The sequence below is a fragment of the Sapajus apella genome, unplaced genomic scaffold (assembly GCF_009761245.1).
Source record: "Sapajus apella isolate SASKATOON/1434 unplaced genomic scaffold, GSC_monkey_1.0 scaffold21, whole genome shotgun sequence".
Lineage (NCBI taxonomy): Eukaryota > Metazoa > Chordata > Mammalia > Primates > Cebidae > Sapajus > Sapajus apella.
The window spans coordinates 8,089,472-8,110,120 of record NW_022436961.1 but is presented as its reverse complement, the minus strand read 5'-3'; the positions used below and the strand labels follow the sequence as shown (position 1 = coordinate 8,110,120).

General features: G+C 38.4%; 1 protein-coding gene across 9 annotated transcripts in view; it reads left to right on the top strand.

Moving 5' to 3' along the window:
• UNC5D (unc-5 netrin receptor D) overlaps positions 1-20,649 on the top strand; it is a 559,433-nt gene that overhangs the window by 316,680 nt on the left and 222,104 nt on the right. For all 9 annotated transcript variants that reach the window (XM_032288254.1, XM_032288260.1, XM_032288261.1 and 6 more), the window contains exon 3: positions 19,562-19,705. In XM_032288254.1, the coding sequence (XP_032144145.1) occupies positions 19,562-19,705 (144 nt within the window). The remainder of the gene's footprint in view (positions 1-19,561; positions 19,706-20,649) is intronic.

Here is a 20,649-nt window from a genome sequence, read left to right as displayed (position 1 = left end):
CAAACCCCTTGTTAGGCAGCATGATTTGAGTTTTGATAATCTTTCATATATTTTTAATCTTTGCACTTTATTCTCCACCATTGGTGGTTTTTGAGTCCTCTTTTAGTTTTTTTGACTGTGGTATAGTGGCAGATCCCAAATTAGGTTACCATATTCTAGCAGGATCTCGAATATGAAAGAATTGTGGAACCATCTTTACGTTATTAGTTTGGTGAATTTGGCTGATAAGTGGTGATCATGGAAATTATGATTATACTAGCTACAGCATATTGAGCACTCACTTGTATAACAGGCTTTATCTAAGCATTTGACATGCATTGTTATCTAGCTCAGTTTTTACAACAGCCCTCTGCAGTAGGTAATGCTATTATTACCTTCTTACAGACGAAGAAACTAAGGCTCAAAGAGATTAAGTAAACTAAGTGCTTTCCCTGGATGTCAAAGTGAGATAATTTGACTCAAAACCTTCAAAATGTATACCCTTTTATATTTTAATGTTGACAGAAACAATCTATGCTTTTGAACTTTGTTTTCTCAGAAAATATTTAATCTGTTCATATATTAGATTATTGATTTTTTTTTAAGTTGGTCAACTATTTCACTTGGTCAGCTCACTAGATCTCAGATTTATAAATAAGTCAGAAAACATCAGTATAACTGAAGTTACAAGTTAGCTTAATTTATTAACTATACAGCAGTGATATTCTGTATAACAAGGTAGGCCTTTCAGAGTAGTCAGAGACAGGTAAGATAATAGCCCATATAGGCGATCTTTACACATAATGATAGAGATAAGATAAATATACCCATAAATGCAGTGCAGGTGAAGTTGAGATAAATACCTGAAGACAAGACTATGGTGCTATGGAAGATTTGGACTATCAGTAAAGGTATTGTGGACTCAATAGCAGTTGAAAGGGACATTGATGAATATGTAACTCAGATGGGCACAATAGATGCTGTACTATATGGGGGAGAGAGGAGTTTTAGTGGTCTGAAGGTCACAAATATTAGTAAATGAAGAAAGCTTAGTATATGTCCAGCAAAATATTTGGTTTTGTTGAAATATAAAATTTATGTACAAAAATAACAGCCAGTAGCTAGAAAACTCAGTTTAATCAATAGCATGAAAGGCCTCAAATAAGAGTGTGGAGTCCTTTTCTTAGTTTTATGGATATTTTGGTTGTGGTGATGGATCATACTGATGTATGGCTGGAGCTCTGCTTTAAAAAATGAATCTGGCAGAAAAGTTAGTAAGCAGAAACCAGAACAAGGAAGTTGAGAGACCTGGGTAATTCAGATGAGAGAAGACAAGAACTGGTTCAAGAATTGGAGGATGTGGGGGCCCAGAAATAAAACCAGAATATAAGTAATTGTATTAACAAGGAGAAGAATCTGAGATCACAGTTTTCACAAGCTAAATTTGAAGTGCTTATGGTATATAATGAAGAGATGTAGATTTGGAACTTGGGATAATTAGGAGGTAGAAGAGTAGATTTGGTAATCATTAGGAAAGGATGAAGCCATGTAGGTGGAAGAATTGTTAGAGGGGAAGGGGCAATATGGAAAGGAAGTAGACCTAAAAATATAGACCTCTTCAGAAGAAAGGGACAGGAGTGTCAGCCTCCAACAAAGAAGTAAACGGGGGATGCTGTGTTCCAAAGTAAAAGGAGAAAATTATCTCAAAAAGACCTGTGGGTAAAATTCTATGAATAAAGACAAAGGCCAGGAATTAAACATTTTATTTATATGTATAGAAAGAGCACTAATCATTATGCAGTTCTCAACTACTGTTGGATTGCACTGTAAATTCAAAACTTCCAAAAGTAGAGAAACACCTAAAACCCTATCATAATTCCCTATTCATTCCAAATTGGAATTAGTAGGAGGAAGAAGAAACAAAGTGCCTTATTTAGAGATTTTGTTCTTCAGACCAAAGCATGCTTAGAATCCTAGAATCTAAATGTAAGAACTGGACAGATCTTAGTGATAAATAGCCCTATTTTATACTTTAAAAATCTTAAGAGTCAAGAGATATAATTAGGCTGGGCACAATCCCAGCACTCTGGGAGGTTGAGGAAGGTGGATCATGAGGTCAGGAGTTTGAGATCAACCTGGCCAATATGGTGAAACTCCATCTCTACTAAAAATACAAAAATTAGCCAGGCGTCATGGTGGACACCTGTAATCCCAGCTACTCGGGAAGCTGAGGCAGGAGAATCACTTGAACCTGGGATACGGAGGGTGTAGTGAGCCAATTCCACACCATTGAACTCCAGCCTGGGTGACAGAGCAAGACACTGTCTCAAAAAAAAAAAAAAAAAAAGAGAGAGAGAGAGAGATAATTAGTTCATGGCATAGCTGTTTTGGAACCAGATCTCCTGATTGCTCCTTCAGGTGAATTTCTTCAACACCATCGGCCACCTTTGCTTATAGATTTATATTCTTTTCTCCCAAATCAAAATATTGACAAGTTTTCTTGCTGACATAAGGAAGGATTGAAGTACACGTACATGGCTCAGCATTTTCCATTATCAATCTATTTAGGGTTTTAGTCACTCAAGTGTATAATCCTATACATACATCATTAGGATTTCTTTATTGCTGACCATTTCTTCCATCTTTGTAAAAGCCAATCCCTTAATTTGGGTCATGTTTCTGGCACAGTTAGACAAAAATTTAGAGCAAGCAATGATAGATATTTCCAGGATTGCTGGTACAGTTTACTTTTTGAAGGAAGGATTTGGCATTTTGACGGGAAAAGGGGAGAACAAATTAAATCTTGATTGCAGGAACATTTCCAATCTTGCACTCCCAAGGCTGGGATCCAGGGGAGATTTAGATGGATAGGCCTGGTGCTGGGAGAGATTGAGTCGGAGACAAGAGCAGTCTTCCTTACGTTGGCGTTAAAAATTCAAAGGAAGACACTGGAATTTGGGAGAGGACAACCATGAGAATGATATCTACCACATAAGCAGAAGCCTACAAATCAATGGCAGAATACGAAAGGCTCATGTGTCATTTGCTCAATTAGTACAACTAAAAAGGACTCAAATACCAGTGGCTCACTGGGGCTGTACATTTTATCATTAGACGTCTCTGTCCTAGATTTTGTGCAGCAGTGAACTCAAAATAGCAGAATCCCATTGGGCAAACTCTTCCAAATGAAAGAGAACATTGAAAAAAGGTCAGCCATTTCTTTTACCACTGCTAGAAAAATCTTATATCCTTTCTCATATAAAGACCTCTTTAAGTATTGCAAGCCAATTCAACAGTGCACCCTCTTGAAATTTCACTACATTCTGTTTTGTTATTGCTTCCCCCTTTTTATTCCCCTAGCATTTCTAGGCAACTCCATGTCATGTGGATAGCGTTGTTGATTACATTTTCTACCTCCATGTAGAAATCTCCTCTCCACTTCTAGAAAAAAAATATAGCCAATAAAGGACACATACTTCAAAAGTTCATAAGTGACAAAATCTAAAGAGATTATATACCAATTTTTAAAAATATGCTATTGAGAAAGAATTTAAATTTTAGCAGTTACCTTTTTGAAAAGGACTTAATAAGCACAACCTTTTCTTCCAAGTCCTTTTGATCGAATCAATGAGAAGGAAATGTCTCTCCCTAAACCGTTTTCTTCTATGTAGTTAATAAAAATCACTATGTACCACACACTGCAATTACGTTTCCTAAGCTCTGTATAAATAGTAGAATTGTGGAAACAAGAGCAAGATGAGTGGAGATATTATACCCCGAACCAATACATAAGTGCAATTTAAGTTGGAAACAAAATGGCCTCAGGTATTGAAACATAGGTGCATTACCTCCCTTGGGTTATCCAAGGCAGAACTGGGAAGCAGGACTTGACTACCTTTACAGACTTAATGGCTTTTGACTGGATCCATAAAATAATTCCTCCCAGCCTAATAGGAGTAAATGACATTGAGAAGCCAAGGACAATGGGACTACATTTGACCAGAGAGACAGAGAGTACTGTCCATATTTTTTGAAGTCCTGTCAAAAGTAACTTCTATGTCTCTTTGGACAACATATTCTCCATTTCTGAAATTCTAGAGAAATTTGATAATTTTTTTTTTTTTTTTTTTTTTTTACTTACAGGCATTTTGTCTTCAGAACTAATGGGAAATGCATAGGACCTGGGAGTGTTTGGAATAGACACAGAATCTTTTGTGTTCCTAAATTGGAAGCAATAAGTCCTTTCAGTTGTTAAAGGCTGCAAACTGCCTTTGGTCTTTCTGGTAATTTGGCCCTGTCATCTAACAGTTCAAATAAGAAGAAAATGGATTGGGTGTTCTCATGCAGTTTAGCTTGGAAAACCCAGAGCTAGAGTTCTTTCTTGCAAAAAGTACAATTTATTTGACATGAGTTACTGTGTTTGCACAGACAAGGCTATACCTCTTAGTAATGTAGACTTACTGTTCCCTGCACTAGCCAAGAGATCTTCTTTCATTTGTTCTGCCTCATTTCATTTGGAAATATGGGAACTCATCTTCCTTGTGTTGTTCTTCTGTTAACATCTGGAAGCTTAGAGTTGAGAAGTAATCTCAACCCAAGAGCCATGCATGCCCCTGTGAAAAGGATGAAGTATGCAGTAACACAGAAATTGAGAACTTTAATCTAACAGGCAGACACACGTATATCATACACACAATAGTAAACAACAACAAACCACATGTATCTCGGCAATCAAGATTATGTAGCCTGTGGGGAGCTTGAGTTATCGATAAGCTAAACCACTTCTTTATTGTTCAATAAAAGCAGGAATTCTCTTAACAACACACTGTGGCTCTTATCTTATTCCACCTCAGAGATATTGAATTCTAATGAGTGAAATAATGTGTATTCCAATGTGTTATGGGGAAAGTCTCAACTCTGGTAAACTACTATTTTTCTTCTTAAAGAATTTCATTTCAGGGACCTCATTGTGTGTGATTTCCTTTTTAAACAACTGGAGTCACTCTCTGGGGATAAAAGGTTAATGGATTGTATTGAGAAAAGGGAGAAGAATGGAAATAAAAATGTATTAAATCTTAAAAGTTTATATCTTAGAATGTTGCTATGCTGGTGATGGGTATTTGAACATAGTATCTTCCAGAAAACCATTAATTTGAAGGTATCTTGAATGGCTCACAAATCACCAGAGTACGTTTGGGGAGTATATATTTTAGACCATATAACGTAGAAATAATCTCTCAAGCATTTCATTGACAGTTTGTGGGTTTAAAACTCACTTTGATAGAAGCCTTCTCCCTCCCCACCTTAGATTTCATCTTGTGTATCACTCTACTTCTCAGAGAAGACTGACATATTCTTAAAAGGCTTTCAGGAAAATAAACTACATAAACTAGGGCAGAATATGAAAGCCTTGTTTCTTGTAGCTAATTTAACTTTTCTTACATAAGGGAAATAAAAAGGAGACTATTTATTTTCTTTGCACCATTAGCAGTGATAGAAGTGACCTAATCATTTCATATAATTTAATAAATTCTGATATCGATCAGACCTTTGTCTTAAAGCCTAAATTCTTGACCAGTCTCTTCAATGCACACATTAAGAAGTGTCAGATATAGGTGTTGGGGAGGAAGACAGCAAATCACCCTGCCATGTGTGTACCTATGCAATAATCTTGCATGTTCTTCACATGTACTCCAAAACCTAAAATGCAATTAAATTTTTTTAAAGTGTGCATATTGATTTAAAATACAAATTATAAAGATCTATAAAAAATGGAGAGAGAAACCTGAGGTTAGTCTAATGGTTAAGAACATGGGTTTTGGTATGGAGAAAGCAATGTTTGAATTCAGGCTTTCCATTTACAGACTTTTTCAGATAGCTATGGAATTGAGCTTCCTTTCTCCTTGGTTCCTCCATGTGTGAAATGGCAGTGAAAATTGTATCCACTGTCACATAGCACCTAATATACGTGACATGCTTAGCCTAGGTCTTAGTGTACAGAAAATGCTTGGTCAAATGCTTGGTCAAGACTAGCCCTCAAAATAATGAATATGAAATAGCTATTTTTCTTCTTCTATTTTTTTTTTTTTTTGAGATGGAGTCTCTGTCACCCAGGCTGGAGTGTGTGGCGCTATCTTGACTCACTGCAACCTCTGGCTCAGACTTCCAAGTACCTAGGATTACAGGCACCCACCACCACGCCTGGCCAATTTTTTATTTTATTTTATTTTTATTTTATTTATTTTATTTATTTATTTATTTATTTTTTAAGTAGAGAAGGCAATTCACCATCTTGGCCAGGCTGGTTTTGAACTCCTGACCTCATGATCCACCCACCTCAGCCTCCCAAACTGCTGGGATTACAGGTGTGAGCCACTGCACCTGTCATTTATTTTTGAATGAGACAAGTGGCTGATGATTATGATTCAAAAAACAAATATATAATTGTAGAATTTTGCATCCCAAGGAGATAACAGGGCTAATATTATTGACAGATAAATATTTGCTCTTTTTAGGGTAACATTGCCTTATTTGCATGTGATTCAACCATTCAGGTCACTTTGTTTCTTTACGTTACTCTCAGAGCCCATGGGAGTGTTGCAGGAAAGGGGTCTCGATCCAGACCCCAAAAGACTGTTCTTGGATCTTGTGCAAGAAATTCAGGGCAAGTCTGCAGTGCAAAGTAAAAGCAAGTTTATTAAAAAAGTAAAGTACTGAAAGTACATCTACTACATAGACAGAGCATGACGTTTCTGAAAGTAAGAGGAGGAAGGCGTCCACCCTAGGTACAATGCTTGTATATATGAGAGATCTGCTCTGCTTGAAGGGTTTGCAATATCGGATTAATTTTCTTAATTATTGTATTTTGCAATAATCGATATTATCTTTAAAGTAAAAGTAGGAGTCCTTTGTTCTCCAGATATCAGGATATCTGTACACTGTCAAGTCTGGGTCTGTTTGGTAAACATTATTAATTTGTTCCCTTAACTGTCAACATCTAGAGGCTAGGAATGCATAACTTTCTGAGAATATAGCCCAGCAAGCCCCAGCCTCATTTTCCTAGCCCTCACTCAAAATGGAGTTGCTCTAGTTCAAACGCCTCTGATAGTAGCACTGTGGGGGATACAAGTGGTACAACATATGCCCTAACACAAGGTCATAAGCCACTAGCAGGAGGTGATTTCAGTGACTGTGGGAATGGAAAGTCATTGATTGAAGCAACAGGATTGGAAATCATGACCGTGTTGCCTACCATGTTGTGAGTAAGACACGGATGCGAGTCATTCATGGGATGCTGTCTTCTAAACGACGCTTCTGTGTCCACTTGTGTCTCAAGTTTCTTTTCTTACTGTTGTCAGACAACACTATTAAGTTAATTTGCTTTCCTTTGCCAGACACCTCTGAGCTGATTAATTCTAATCTCTGGTGTGGAAGAAACTGGAGAGCTTGGGTGTGTTCTTTGTTTCTGTACTTAATACTGAACTGATGGTGCTTCTGAGAGATACGTGGAGGGCTTATTATCCTGGGAAAACTAAATACTATTCATTAGGCATAGCACATATGCACATTCAAAGGATAACCATTTTATTTTTGGTCAAGATACATTTTTATCTTGTTGCTAGGATGAAGTGATAAAAGACATTTAGTCCTAATTAATTATCTGCTAGTAAAATGAAACATTGTTCTGCCTTTTCATTTCTGTATTTAATTTACTGCTTTTAGTAGTATGTTGGCCTAAAGGCATCTAAGCTCTCTTAAGATATGGAGGTACAGTTCCATGACATTTCTTCCCTGTCAGTTTTGAAACTTCAAATGTGTGTGAGATAAATGTGTCCTTACCAGAGCCCCCAGAGCCATGTTCTAGAAGCCAGGCTATATATTGAATAAGGACAGAGCTTTCAAATCGTAGGTAGAATGGCACCCAGCCTCTGCTTCTGGTGACATGGCAGTTGTCACAATGGGCACTGTTGAGGCAGATTAAAATGTCTCTCCCTGCAGCACAGAAGCTCCTTGAGAGTAGGGATCTTGAGGATTTGCTTGTCAGTGTATCATCAGCACCTAACACAGTGACAGGCACATACAGGGTGCTCAATAATTGTCTTTCCAATGAAACATGTCGTAAACCTTATGACATCTTTGATCTATTGCTTATGGTAGGGGACCAGTGGCAAAATAGTAATACTAAAAAATAGAAATAATAGTAACAAGGTGTTAAGATAAAAGACCAAAATGCATATGATGGTGTTAGTAAAAATAAAGGGCCATGCAAATACTATATAATTAACTAATAATAATAATAATAATAATATGTTATTCAAAATCTGAGTGAGAGTCCCATTGTTGAAGCATATTTTTCAATGCTCTGAACCTGAAGCAGCGAGACAAATGGAAAACATTCCTTACATATGTGGAAGACTCACTTTTTCCAGCTGAAAGGGCTTTCTGTCTGCTCAAGAGACATCAGAGTAAGAGAGGATACCTCACCCAAATGCGGGCATCAGAGGGGCTGAGAAACCTTGGGAGTTCATGGTTCTTTCAAGAAAACTCTTGAATATAAGAGAATATTGCTTTTCAGGTGGGGTACAGTGGCTCACACCTGTAATCCAAGCACTTTGGGAGACTAAGGTGGGTGGATCACATGACGCCAAGAGATCTAAACCAACCTGGCCATCAAGGTGAAACCTCATCTCTACCAAAAATGCAAAAATTAGGTGGGTGTGATGGCGCATTTTTGTAATCCCAGCTACTTGGGGGGCTGAGGCACAAAAATTGCTTGAACTTGGAAGGTGGAGGCTGCAGTGAGCCAAGATTGCAGCACTGCACTCTGCCCTGGGCAACAGATACTACTGCTTTTCTTTCTTTTCTTCCCTCTCTCTCTTTCTTTCAACAGTCTTGCTCTGTTGCTGAGGTTTGCATGTAACAGCGTGATCTCAACTCCTTGCAACCTCTGCCTCTCGGGTTCAAGTGATTCTCACTGCTTCAGCCTCCTAAGTAGCTGGGATTACAGGCACCTGCCACCATGACAAGCTAATTTTTGTATTTTTACTAGAGATGGGGTTTCGCCATGTTGACCAGGCTGATCTTGAACTCCTGACCTCAGGTATCTACCCACTGCCTCCCAAAGTGCTGGGATTACAAGGGTGAGCCACCGCGCCCGGCCCTGTTGGGATCCAGCTCAACCCTGTACTTGGGTGCTCTGAGTCCCGTTGGTGACAAGGGAGTGAGGAAAAAAGTGAGACAAAGACAAGAGTAGAAGTTCACAGTGGGTCCAGGGGACCAACTCACTCTCGCGTGCGGTGAACCACATTGGCACTGGGACCTGGGCTCCACCCTCTTTTATTAGGTGCATTGTCTTATTAATCTGTCTGCTGTTGGAAGGGGAGGTAAGAAGGAAGATGGCTGGGTGGGTGTGGGGGTGGGGGTGGGGTGGAGTAGGGTGGGCAGGGCACTGTGCGTCTCACAGCATTCAATAGCAAATGTGGTTCTTCTAATTTGGACTGTCTATCCAGGTGCATCTGTAAAGAGGCACAGCAGATAAGGCGCCATAAGATCTGACCACATGCAATGCATCAAGGGGCTTTTATCTACTGAACATTGCAGACACAGCAATCAAAATTACTCCATGTTCTGAGAGCACAGGCAGAGTCTGTGGTGTTCCGGTTATCTCTGCCTTGTAAGGCTTTCCAGCCTCCCAAGCTCCTATCTGCAAAGAGCCTCCCGAGTCTTGTGAGGAGAGGTTGCATTCCATCCCAGAGTTCTTGCACAAGCCCTCCTTATGAGATCCTTATGCAGACCCTATGTTGGGAAGAGATCCTGGGACTAAAGCAGTCTTTGCTGCCTTGCAACCACACTGCAGCATTCCCCGGTTATAAAGTGCTCTCAGATCGTCTTTAGTGTAGGCCTCCTGTTACCACTTTATCTCTGCTTTTATTTTACTGAACCATAGTTTGGAGTTTTCTTAATTCAATATTTGATCCGTGGCACAAATCTCCGTGTATAAAAAGCAAAGCAAGCTTGTAATAATTTAACCATGAGTAACACAGGTCTGCCCCTGGCCATCTTGACCTACATGGCACACTATTGCTTTTCAAGGGAATTTGATTGCTTTGTTTCTCTCACAGAGAACTGAGCAAGGTCCTACATCACTCATGAGGTTGTATTGGAATAATTCTTTGGGACTTTGTCTATAAAGAATGGAATATTCATTCTCTCAGCCCCGATCATGAAGCACTAAAATGGGGACGATAAGGCACAAAGAAAGTGAAACATTGAAATGAAAAGGCCCCAGAAAACAGGCATCAAGCCTGGGATGAGAAAACCATTCTACCAAAACCCAGATGGCTGGTCATTTACTGCTTCTGTATAGTTGGGGGTATGAGAAACATCTTACAGGGGAGGGATTCTCACTTCTTTCTTGAATCTAGTGATTCCAGTTGGTAAGCTGAGCATCCTGCTACAGAGAACTTCCGAATGATTGAAGTAGTAGGGCTGAGTGGGGAGGCAAGTATTTGAGAATTGTGTCAAATTCCTCCCCAAGTGCCCATCACCAGGTGTGTTTGAGAGCCGGCTGGAAACAGTAACCACAGCAGGATGCTGCTGACGGGCTTTGTGTCAGTGAGATAGTGGGCACTGAATGAAAAGCTCAGAGCCAGCTGTTGGTAGGCACCAGGCTGGGGTTGGCATAGTACTGAATGTTAAATACTATTCCAGAATTCTCTGTTTTGTCCAGAGCAAGTTAGGATCTTAGGCTGTGACTGTCGCTCTTTTGTTAAAAGTTGACCAGAAATAAAGCATTTTATTTCTTTACCCCTCTCTATTTCTTTTCTTCTCTCTTTTGCCTTTCTCTTCCTTACGCAGTGAAGCATATACCTTCAATTAGTTTGAAAATCCTCTAACTTTTAGTCTCCCAACAGGATTAGACCTGCTAAGAGTAACTAGTGTTTTCTATCTGATAAATAAGGGGATTATAGCAGTAACTGCTGTCAGCATTTTTCTCATTTAAACAAATAAAGCTGACAAATGATGAAGTTCTGTGCTGCTCTGTTATGTTTAGTACATGCAGAGCAATTATTCATCTGCTGCCAACATTAGTCTATCTACAGCTAAACCATCCAACAGCATAGAAAGCTTATTAGCATATCAGTACCATAGTCATATTTGTGTATTCTTTAAGACTCCATAACAAAGGCTGATGGTTATAATTTGCACAATAATTTAAAGGGTTGGACTTTTCTATGCTTATTAGAGTTATGCAAGTTATCAGGTACAATGCTACTCTTATTGATGACATGTCATTTTTTATTTGCCTGGAATTTCTGCTCTCCCGTAGCATTTTCTATGAACTAGCTGCCATCTCTGGAGATAATAGAAGTAGATCGCTGTTTCTGCATGAATACTGTTAGATGAAATTCAGTGGAGGAAGAGATAGGGAAGAGCAATTTTCTTAAAGCCGCATCTGTTGGATATTTCTCATGTGTGAATATATCACGTATATGTACGCATATATATGTATACACACATATACTCATATATGTGTATATATGGGTATGTATATATATGTATACTATATATATAAAGGTGTGTGTGTGTGTATATATATATATATATATATATATATAATTTATCAGTGTTGAGTTGAGAACTAATGTATTTAAAAATTGTTTGTCTTATTCAATAGTTGTTTCTTGTTATAGTAGGGAAAAATATAATAGATACAAAGAATTCATGATTTGCCAAGGCTTCTTTTAGAAGGGATAGTTTGATAAAACTGAAGACCTCATGTTAGAAGAAGGCCTAACCTAAAGAGATAATATAGCTTTTGTGGGATGGCAGTGACACTTGTGGCCTTTTAAAGAAGCCTGCCACTCTGATGCTATTGGCTAGGAAAATACTGTGTTTGGGAGCAGTTGTTTTATGGGCAGTTTGCTCTGCTGATCACATGGGGAGCCTCTGCTGGTAACTGCACCATTCTAATGTTGAAATCATGACTTCAGCATTTTTTTTCCCAACTGTGGTTAGCCTGAATGAGGGGTTACAAAACCTCCTGACAAGAATGGGGTAAGACCAGATATAATCTTCATAGTGGGGTGCTCTGGTCCCTTACATATGCTTTCCAAAGCACATGTGCAGCTCTTTATGTGGCCATGTTTTCTAGTTGAGGCCTTGCTGACCCTGTAGGGACTGCCCTGTCCAGAACTGGCTAATTCCTAGAGAGAGAAAACAACTTGCCAGTGAGTTTACCTTTCAATGTAAACCAAGCAATCCAGAGGCCACACCCCTAACCACCATTTCTATGAAGTTCTTTTACTCCAGACCACTGTTCCTCTGCCCCAACCCCAGGACTAGGTACCAGGCAACTGGGTAGTCATGATGCCCCAGAGCCCACTGACATTATGCAAGCTAGCCAATCCCAGCATATTCTGTTTCTTCTCATGCAAACTACAATGGAAAGGCCCTTTCCACTTGTTCCCCCATCCCCTCTGCCTCCTGAAAGACCCGGATTGTTCCCCATGTGGCTCTATATGGCTTGCTGTGCCTCCTGTCTCTAGGTATCTGTGAGTGTCAACCTCTTCCTTCTTGAAAGTCACTGCCATGTCTAAATGTCTTACAACACTTTATTGAAAAAAATCCTGGGTACTCTTCAAACACTATTTAATCTTGTGCCAAGATTAAATCACAGTGAGTTTTGTGATTTGGATTTGGACATTTCCTACGTTATAAACATGATAACCCTGAACCATTTTGAGATGGTGCTTTTCTTCATTTCCAAGCTGAAAAAAAATCGATAGCTAGATATTCTTATAAGATGGGGAAAGTGAAAAAATGAAAGTGATTCCCATTAGCTTAAACCTGTTTCTTCTGTTTAATTGGTACATATAAATTTACATATTTTGGGCATGTGTGATATTTTGATATATTCATATAATGGTTAATAATTAAATGAAGATAATAGGAATATCCCTCCCCTCAAACATTTATCTTTATGCTGGGAATATTCAAATTCCTCTTTTCTAGCTATTTTGTAATATGCAACAGATTATTGTTAACTATAGTCACTACTGAACTATCATACACTGGATTTTAGTTCTTCTACTTAACTGTATTTTATTGCCCATTCATCAACCTGTCTTCATCTCTTTATTGCCCTTCTTGACCTCTGGTAGCCACAGTCTACTGTGTATCTTAAGGAGATCTACTTTTTCAGTTCTCACATATGAGTAAGAATGTGTGATATTTGTGTCTCTGTGCTTGGCTTATTGTACTTAACATATGACCTCCAGTTTCATTTGTGTTGCTACAAATGACAAGATTTCATTTCTTTTTATGGTTGAATATGGTTACACACACACATACACACACACACACACACCAAATTTTCTTCATTGCTTTATTGATGGATACACAGGTTGATTCCATATTTTGACTATTGTGGATAGTGTGATAAACATGGGGTTGCACATATCTCTTTGATATATTGATTTCCTTTTGGGGGAGATATATATGCCTAGTAATGGGATTGCTGAATCATATGGAGTATATATTTTTAGTCATATATGGCCTTTATACTGTCTTCTATAGTGACTATATTAATTTACATCCCCCAAATGGCATATGAGGGTTATCTGTCTCCACATTCTCGCTAGTACCTATTGTTTGTCTTTTTGACAAAAAACATTTTAACTAGGGTGAGATGTGGTTTTGATTCGCACTTCCCTGATGGTGATTACAGATGTTGGCTATTTTAAAATATACTTTTTGGCCATTTGTATGCCTTCTTTTGGTTAATGTCTATTCAGGTCTTGATTCTTTGCCCATTCGTAAATCTTTGGTTCTGTTTTTTGCTATCGAGTGATTTGGGCTCCTCATATATTCTGGTTATTAATACCTTGTCAGATAGATAGTTTGCAAATATTTTCTCATATTCTGTGAATCAACTCTTAGGTGCTTATTTTCTCTCCAGTGCAGCAGCTTTTTAGCTTGATGTAATCCTGTTTTTCTATTTTTACATTGGTTACCTGTGCTTTTAAGGTCTTAGCAAATAAATTTTTAGCTCAACCAGTATCCTGGAGAGTTTTCTCAGTGTCTTCTTTGAGTGATTTCATAGTTTCATGTCTTAGATTTGTTTTTATTTTGATCTGATTTTTTTTATATGGTGAGAGATAAGGGTACAATTTCATTTTTCTGTATGTGGATATCCAGTTTCCCCAGAAACATTTATTGAAGATACTATCCTTTTGTCAATGTTGTTCTTGGTTCCTTTGGTCTTGGCTCTTCAGGGTTTTTTGTGGGTTCATACAAATTTTAGTATTACTTTTTCTATGTTTGGGAAAGACGTCATTGGTATTTTAATAAGGAGTGTCTTGAATCTGTACATTGCGTAGTGTTGACATTTTAATACCATTTATTCTTGCAATCCATGAACATGGAAAATCTTTACTTTTGTGTGTGTATGTCGTCTTCAATGTCTTTCACCAGAGTTTCATCATTTTCTTTGCAGAGATCTTTCATATCTTTGGTTATGTTTATTCCCAGGTTTTTTTTTTTTTTTCGTGGGGGACAGGGGGCGGTTGCTATTGTAAATGAGATTGCTTACTTGATTTCTTTTTCAGATTATTCACCACTAACGTATTTAATTGCTACTGATATTTGTACATTGATTTTGTATCCTGCAACTATACAGAATTTGTTTATCAATTCCAACATTTCTTAGTGGAATCTTTACATTTTTCTAAATATAAGATCAAGTCATCTACAAACAAGGCTAATTTGACTTCTTTTTTTCCAAATGAATGCCTCTTTCTTGTTTCTCTTGCCTGATTGCTCTGGCTAGGACTTCAGTACTATGCTCAATAAAAATGTAAAAGTGGACACCCTTGTTGTGTTTCAGATTTAGGAGAAACGCTTTCAGTGTTCCTCTGTTCAGTAAACTGTTAGCTGTAGGTTTGTCATATATGGACTTTATTGTTTGAAGTATGTTCTTTATAGTTATTTGAGGTTTTTATCATGAAGGGATGTTGAATTTTGTCAAATACTTTTTCAGCATCTCTTTAACGGATCACTTTTTTCTTGTTATTTTTCGTTCCGTTAATATAATATATCATGTTTATTGATTTGCTTACGTTGAAGTGTCCTCACCTTCTGAGATCAATCCTGCTTGATTATGGTGAATGATCCCTTTAATGTGTTACTGAATTTGAATTGCCAGTATTTCATTTAGTATCTTTGTATCTGTGTTCATCAAGTATATTGGTGTGTAGTTTTGTTGTTGTTGTGTCTCTGTGTGGTTTTGGTATCAGGGTAATGCTGCTCTCACAGAATGAGTTTGTAAGTATCCTCTCTTTTTCAGTTTCTTCTTTAATTTTTTGAGGCTTGTTTTATGACCTATCCTATGATCCATTCTGGAGAATATGTTATGTGCTAAAGAGATGAATGTGTCTTCTTTAGCAGCTGGGTAAAATGCTTGAACACATTTCTTACCTTAAAGGTTATTGAATGCTTCTTTGGTGAGACTCCACTTCTCAAAGTGTGAGTATATTCTGCATTAATAGGTCTCCCTGTTCTGTAATATAGGAGCTCTGGCATATTAAAGTCACTCTACCTCCTCCTACCTGTGTGCATTGATGGATGTTCTCTCTCCTGTGTTCTCTCTCTTTCGTCGAGATCATCAACCATTTGGCCAGATAGGAAAACATAAAGCAAGCCCTCTTCTCCAGAGCCTACTGCCTCCGTCTTACCTGCTCAACTTTACTTCCTAATATGCCTGTTCTACTCCAGTCTGCTTTCTGTCCTAATAAACTTAAAAAATAATAATGGCTTTAGAGGTGCAAGTGGTTTTTGGTTACATGGATGAATTGTATATTGGTGGAGTCTGGGCTTATAACATACCTGACACCCAAATAGTGTACATTGTACCCCATAAGTAGTTTTATATCCCTCACTGTGTTTAATACTCCCTGCTTCTGAGACTCCAGTGTCCATTATACCACTCTGTATTTCCCTGCATACCTATGGTTTGGCTCCCAATCAGATGTGAAAACATGCAGTATTTGGTTTCCTATTCCTGAGTTACTTCATTTAGGAGAATGGTCTCCAGGTCCATCCAAGTTAATGCAAAACACATGATTTTATTCTTTTTTATGGCTGAGTGGCATTTCATGATATATTTTCATTATCCATTCATTGGCTGCTGGGCCTTTTGCTTGATTCTGTTTCTTTATAATTGTGAATTGTGGTGTGATAAACATATGAGTGCAGGTATCTTCTTGATATAATGACTTCTTTTCCTTTGAGGAGATACCCATTAGTGAGATCACTGGATCAAGCGGCAGATCTACTTGTAGTACTTTGAGAAATCTCCATGTTGTTTTCAGCAGAGGTTTTACTGATTTAGGCTTCCACCAACTATAAGTATTCCCTTTTCACTACATCTATGCCAACAACTGTTATATTTAGACTTTTTAATAATGGTCATTTTGAATGGGGTAATGTGGTGGCTTATGGTGGTATTAATTTACATTTCCTTATGATTAGTAATGTTGAACATTTTTCTCTGTTTGTTGGACACGTGTATATCTTTTTTTGAAAAATCTGTTCATGATGTTTGCCTACTTTTTATTGGGATTATTTGTCTTTTCTTGCTGACGTGCTTGGGTCCTTAGTAGATTTTGGATATTATTTCTTTGTGGAATACATAGTTTGCAAATATTTTTCTCCTATTCTGTAGGTTGGCTATTTACTCTCTTTTGTTGTTGTTGTTGTGCTTTTCAGTTTAAGTCTCATTTATTTTTGTTTTTAATGCATTTCCTTTTGGTTCTTAGTCATAAATTATTTGCCTAGGCCAATGTCCAGTAGACTTTTTCTAGGTTTTCTCAGCAGACTTTTTCTAGATTTTCTTCTAGAGTTTTTATGGTTTAAGGTCCTGCATTCAAGTCTTTAATCCATTTTTAGTTAATTGTTGTTATATGGTGAGATAGATCCAGTTTCATTCTTCTGCATTGGAGATCCAGTTTACCCAGCACTATTTATTGAATTAAGGTGTCCTTTCCCCAGCGTATATTTTTGTCTGCTTCTAACAATTTTTTAACACCTTCCTTTATTTACACTTTCTGTGATAATCTTTTTTGTCACCTTTGCCTGCCAACTCCACCTTCTCCTGGACTTTGTCTGCCCACTCATATTTCTTATTTCATTAAAGTGCAAAGAAAGAAAAAACAAAGCAGCGAGAACAACAACATCATCACCTCTAAGGCTCCTTTTCTCCTATTTGATTTAGGAGTTAGCTTTCAGGACCCTTAGTCTCTGACAGGGACAAAAACATGGTACTTTCATACTTTTCACAAACAGAGGAAATGTGAGTTATCAACTGTCATCAAGATGATTTTCTGTTATGTGGGTTCCTCCTACAAATTTAGAAAATATACCTCAAATTGCACATGGTGACTTATGTGGCCACGACCATGTCTCATCACACACTATAAATAACATGTTATTGATTGGGTAGAAGGGAACGTTTCCCCAGCCTGACTAATCCTACACCTCCATTCTTGTTTTTTAAATCCTGCAACCAAGATATAATCATGATCCACCTCCTCCATCAAGAGTTTTGAACTCATTTTGATTATAGTGATGATTCTATCCCCTGAATTTCTTTTAGACTTCAAGGAAAAAACATAATTATGTACTTAATTTTAAAAATAGTTCCATGTGTTAATCTTATTGCCATAATTAAGTGTAAGTACAGGTATTGATCGACTTACCACCTATGCAACTTACGACCATTTGACTTTACGACCACAATCGCTAGCCACGACTGCTCCGCATCTGGCAGCGCAAACGTTGCCCAGCTGGGCGTACGACAGTGCGGACCAGCTTCCCAGCAGCACTACCATCTCTGCATGCACCATTTCAACCGTACATATAGCCTACTCAACTTATGACCAAATCGTGTTACGACCAGTCCGTGGTCCCAACTGTGGTCATAAGTCGAGCACTAGCTGTACCTAAAATAAAGCGACAGAATTGAATCATTGAACGGTACCTGAACATAATGCTGGTTTTGGTGTAAGACCACCAGTCTCAAACTTTGGACTCTTCATTTACAAACTCTGTGACTGTGGACAAATGACATAGCCTCTCTGAGTCACAGTTCTTTCTTCTGCAGAGTAGGGACACAATAACATGCATTGCCACAGAGTACTATGGAAATGTAAGGAGCAAATAGGTTTAAGGTTTATCATGATTACGAGGGAGTTCGGTGGAATTCAATAAGCATTGCCTCTTCTCCCACACTGTCTATCCTAGAGCAAGGCACGGCCTCAGAGAATGTGTGCCGGACGGAGAGGACATGATGGCTTAAAGGCTGACTCCCTATTTGTGATGAGTTAACTGGTGAGGCAAGTGAGGTGCCCCCTCCATCCTTGGCACAGAGCAACTGTTATTCTCAAGGAGAGAATGGTTGGTAGTCCTTGGTCAAAGGTGGAGAAGAAGCTCACAATGTCCAGTTAGAAGCACTGAACAATGTGTTTAATTTTAGAAGGATGACTGTAAAGTGACAAAAAAAATTAAAAGATTATGGTCATAATAGCTCCATCTCAGTTTACTGCTGTGCCCTTAGCCACTCTCTCTGTAAAAAACCCTCTTTCTTCAAATCCTCATACCATTACTATGGGGGCCTCCCTGGGTTCTCCTCTCAGGACTTTCAGACTAACATGGTTTATGTGTGCTATGATATATTGTTAAAAAATACAGAAAAGCAAAAAATATTTTTAGTGATAGCCCACTTACTCTGATTTGATCATTACATATTGTATACATGTATCAAAATATCACATGTAGCTAGACACAGTGGTTCACACCTAAATTCCCAGCATTTTGGGAGGCCAAAATGGGAGGATTACTTCAGGCCAGGAGTTTGAGACCAGCTTGGTCAACATAGTGAGACCCTCATTGCTAAAAGAAAAATACTTATTTTAACTTGTCTCCTTTGTGCTCATTCCTTCTTTTGGTCCCATGGTTTTGTTGCCCTGAGCCTTTGATGCCGGTGCCTTGGTCCTTCCTCAGATTTTCAGCCTGGTCACCCCATCTGCACATGTTCACTGCCTCCTTTCTTCTAAGCAATACTGTTACAATGACACTCCCCAGCTGCCAAACCCAGAAGTAGGGACCTTAGAACAACTTGGAACTGTGTCCCTGGCACTGGCATGTGGAGGCCTCTTTGGCTTGTAGTATCCCACCAATTAACATTGTGCAAAATCTAGTAGATCCCACCAATTAACATTGTACACAATCTTTGAGGAATGTAGTACCAAAGAAAGACAAACAGTACTGTGTCAAAGTATTGTGAGAACTATTCTATTGCATGGGAGCCACAATTGGTTGGTAATACTTTAGGCATGTGCTTTCCAGCCTACTCAGCTGTTGAAATTTAATTAGCAGTAATATATTATTGTCAAAGTAATTAAAACCTTGCCTTGATTGAAAACAGGATTGTTTAATTAAAAAGAAAAGGTTTGGCTAACCTGAACTTTCTGTTTGAGACATACAACAGCCTCAGCTGATTTTTTTCTCTCTCTCCTACCATCAGGCTTGAAGGTCCGTGAGGTGTTCATCAATGTTACCAGGCAACAGGTGGAGGACTTCCATGGGCCCGAGGACTACTGGTGCCAGTGTGTGGCGTGGAGCCACCTGGGTACCTCCAAGAGCAGGAAGGCCTCTGTGCGCATAGCCTGTAAGTACATTCTGGGTGACCTTGTCTTGTAAGAACACAAATAAGAGTTAAATAGAGCTGAAAAGAGGCTTTAGAGATGTCAGATGCTTCTGGAGAATTTAGATGAGAGGACTTAAATTTACTCTTTTAAGATGGTATTTTAAAATGTCTGTTAATTTCTGGCCAGGCATGGCATAGTCGTTCACGACTGTAATCCTAGCACTTTGGGAGGCCAAGGTGGGAGGATCACTTGAGATCAGGAGTTCGAGACAAGCCTGGCCAACATGGTGAAACCCCGTCTCTACTTAAAATACAAAAATAAGCTGGGCATGGTGGTGTGCGTCTGTCACAGCTACTGGAGAGGCTGAGGCAGGAGAATCACTGGAACCCAGGAGGTGGAGGTTGCAGGGAGCTGAGATCTTTCCACTGCACTTCTGCCTGGGTGAGAGAATGAAAGAGACTCCTTCTCAAAAAATAAATAAGTTTGATAATTTCCTCCAGAGTACAATCAGCAAATCAGTTTGGCTAAGAGATTCTGCCTAGACGGTCAGAGTGCAGGTGTCTCAACAATGCCAGGAAGAACCCGTTCCTGAGAGAATGAAATTCACGCCAATGGATTCTGCTGTTCACTGTCAATGACAAAGTTCAAGGGGCACTTACGGGAAAAGTTGAGCAATGACTGTTTACTTTCCAGCAGATCTGCAAAAATACTACATTAAAGACATTAAGGGATTTTTATAGCCTACTGTTCAATCTCTTCTCTCTGAATCTTAAAACATGGAAATGAGTTTTAAAACTGCATTAGTTTGACCCAGGTAGAATGAAAAAAATATACACACTTGAAAAATAATATGAAAGAAAGAAAATTGCTTTTCAGGAGAGTCCAAGATTTCTTTATCATATTTCAGCATCAATGTTTTTATAATTTTTAAAAAGATTCATAAACACATAAACTTCTTTTCTCT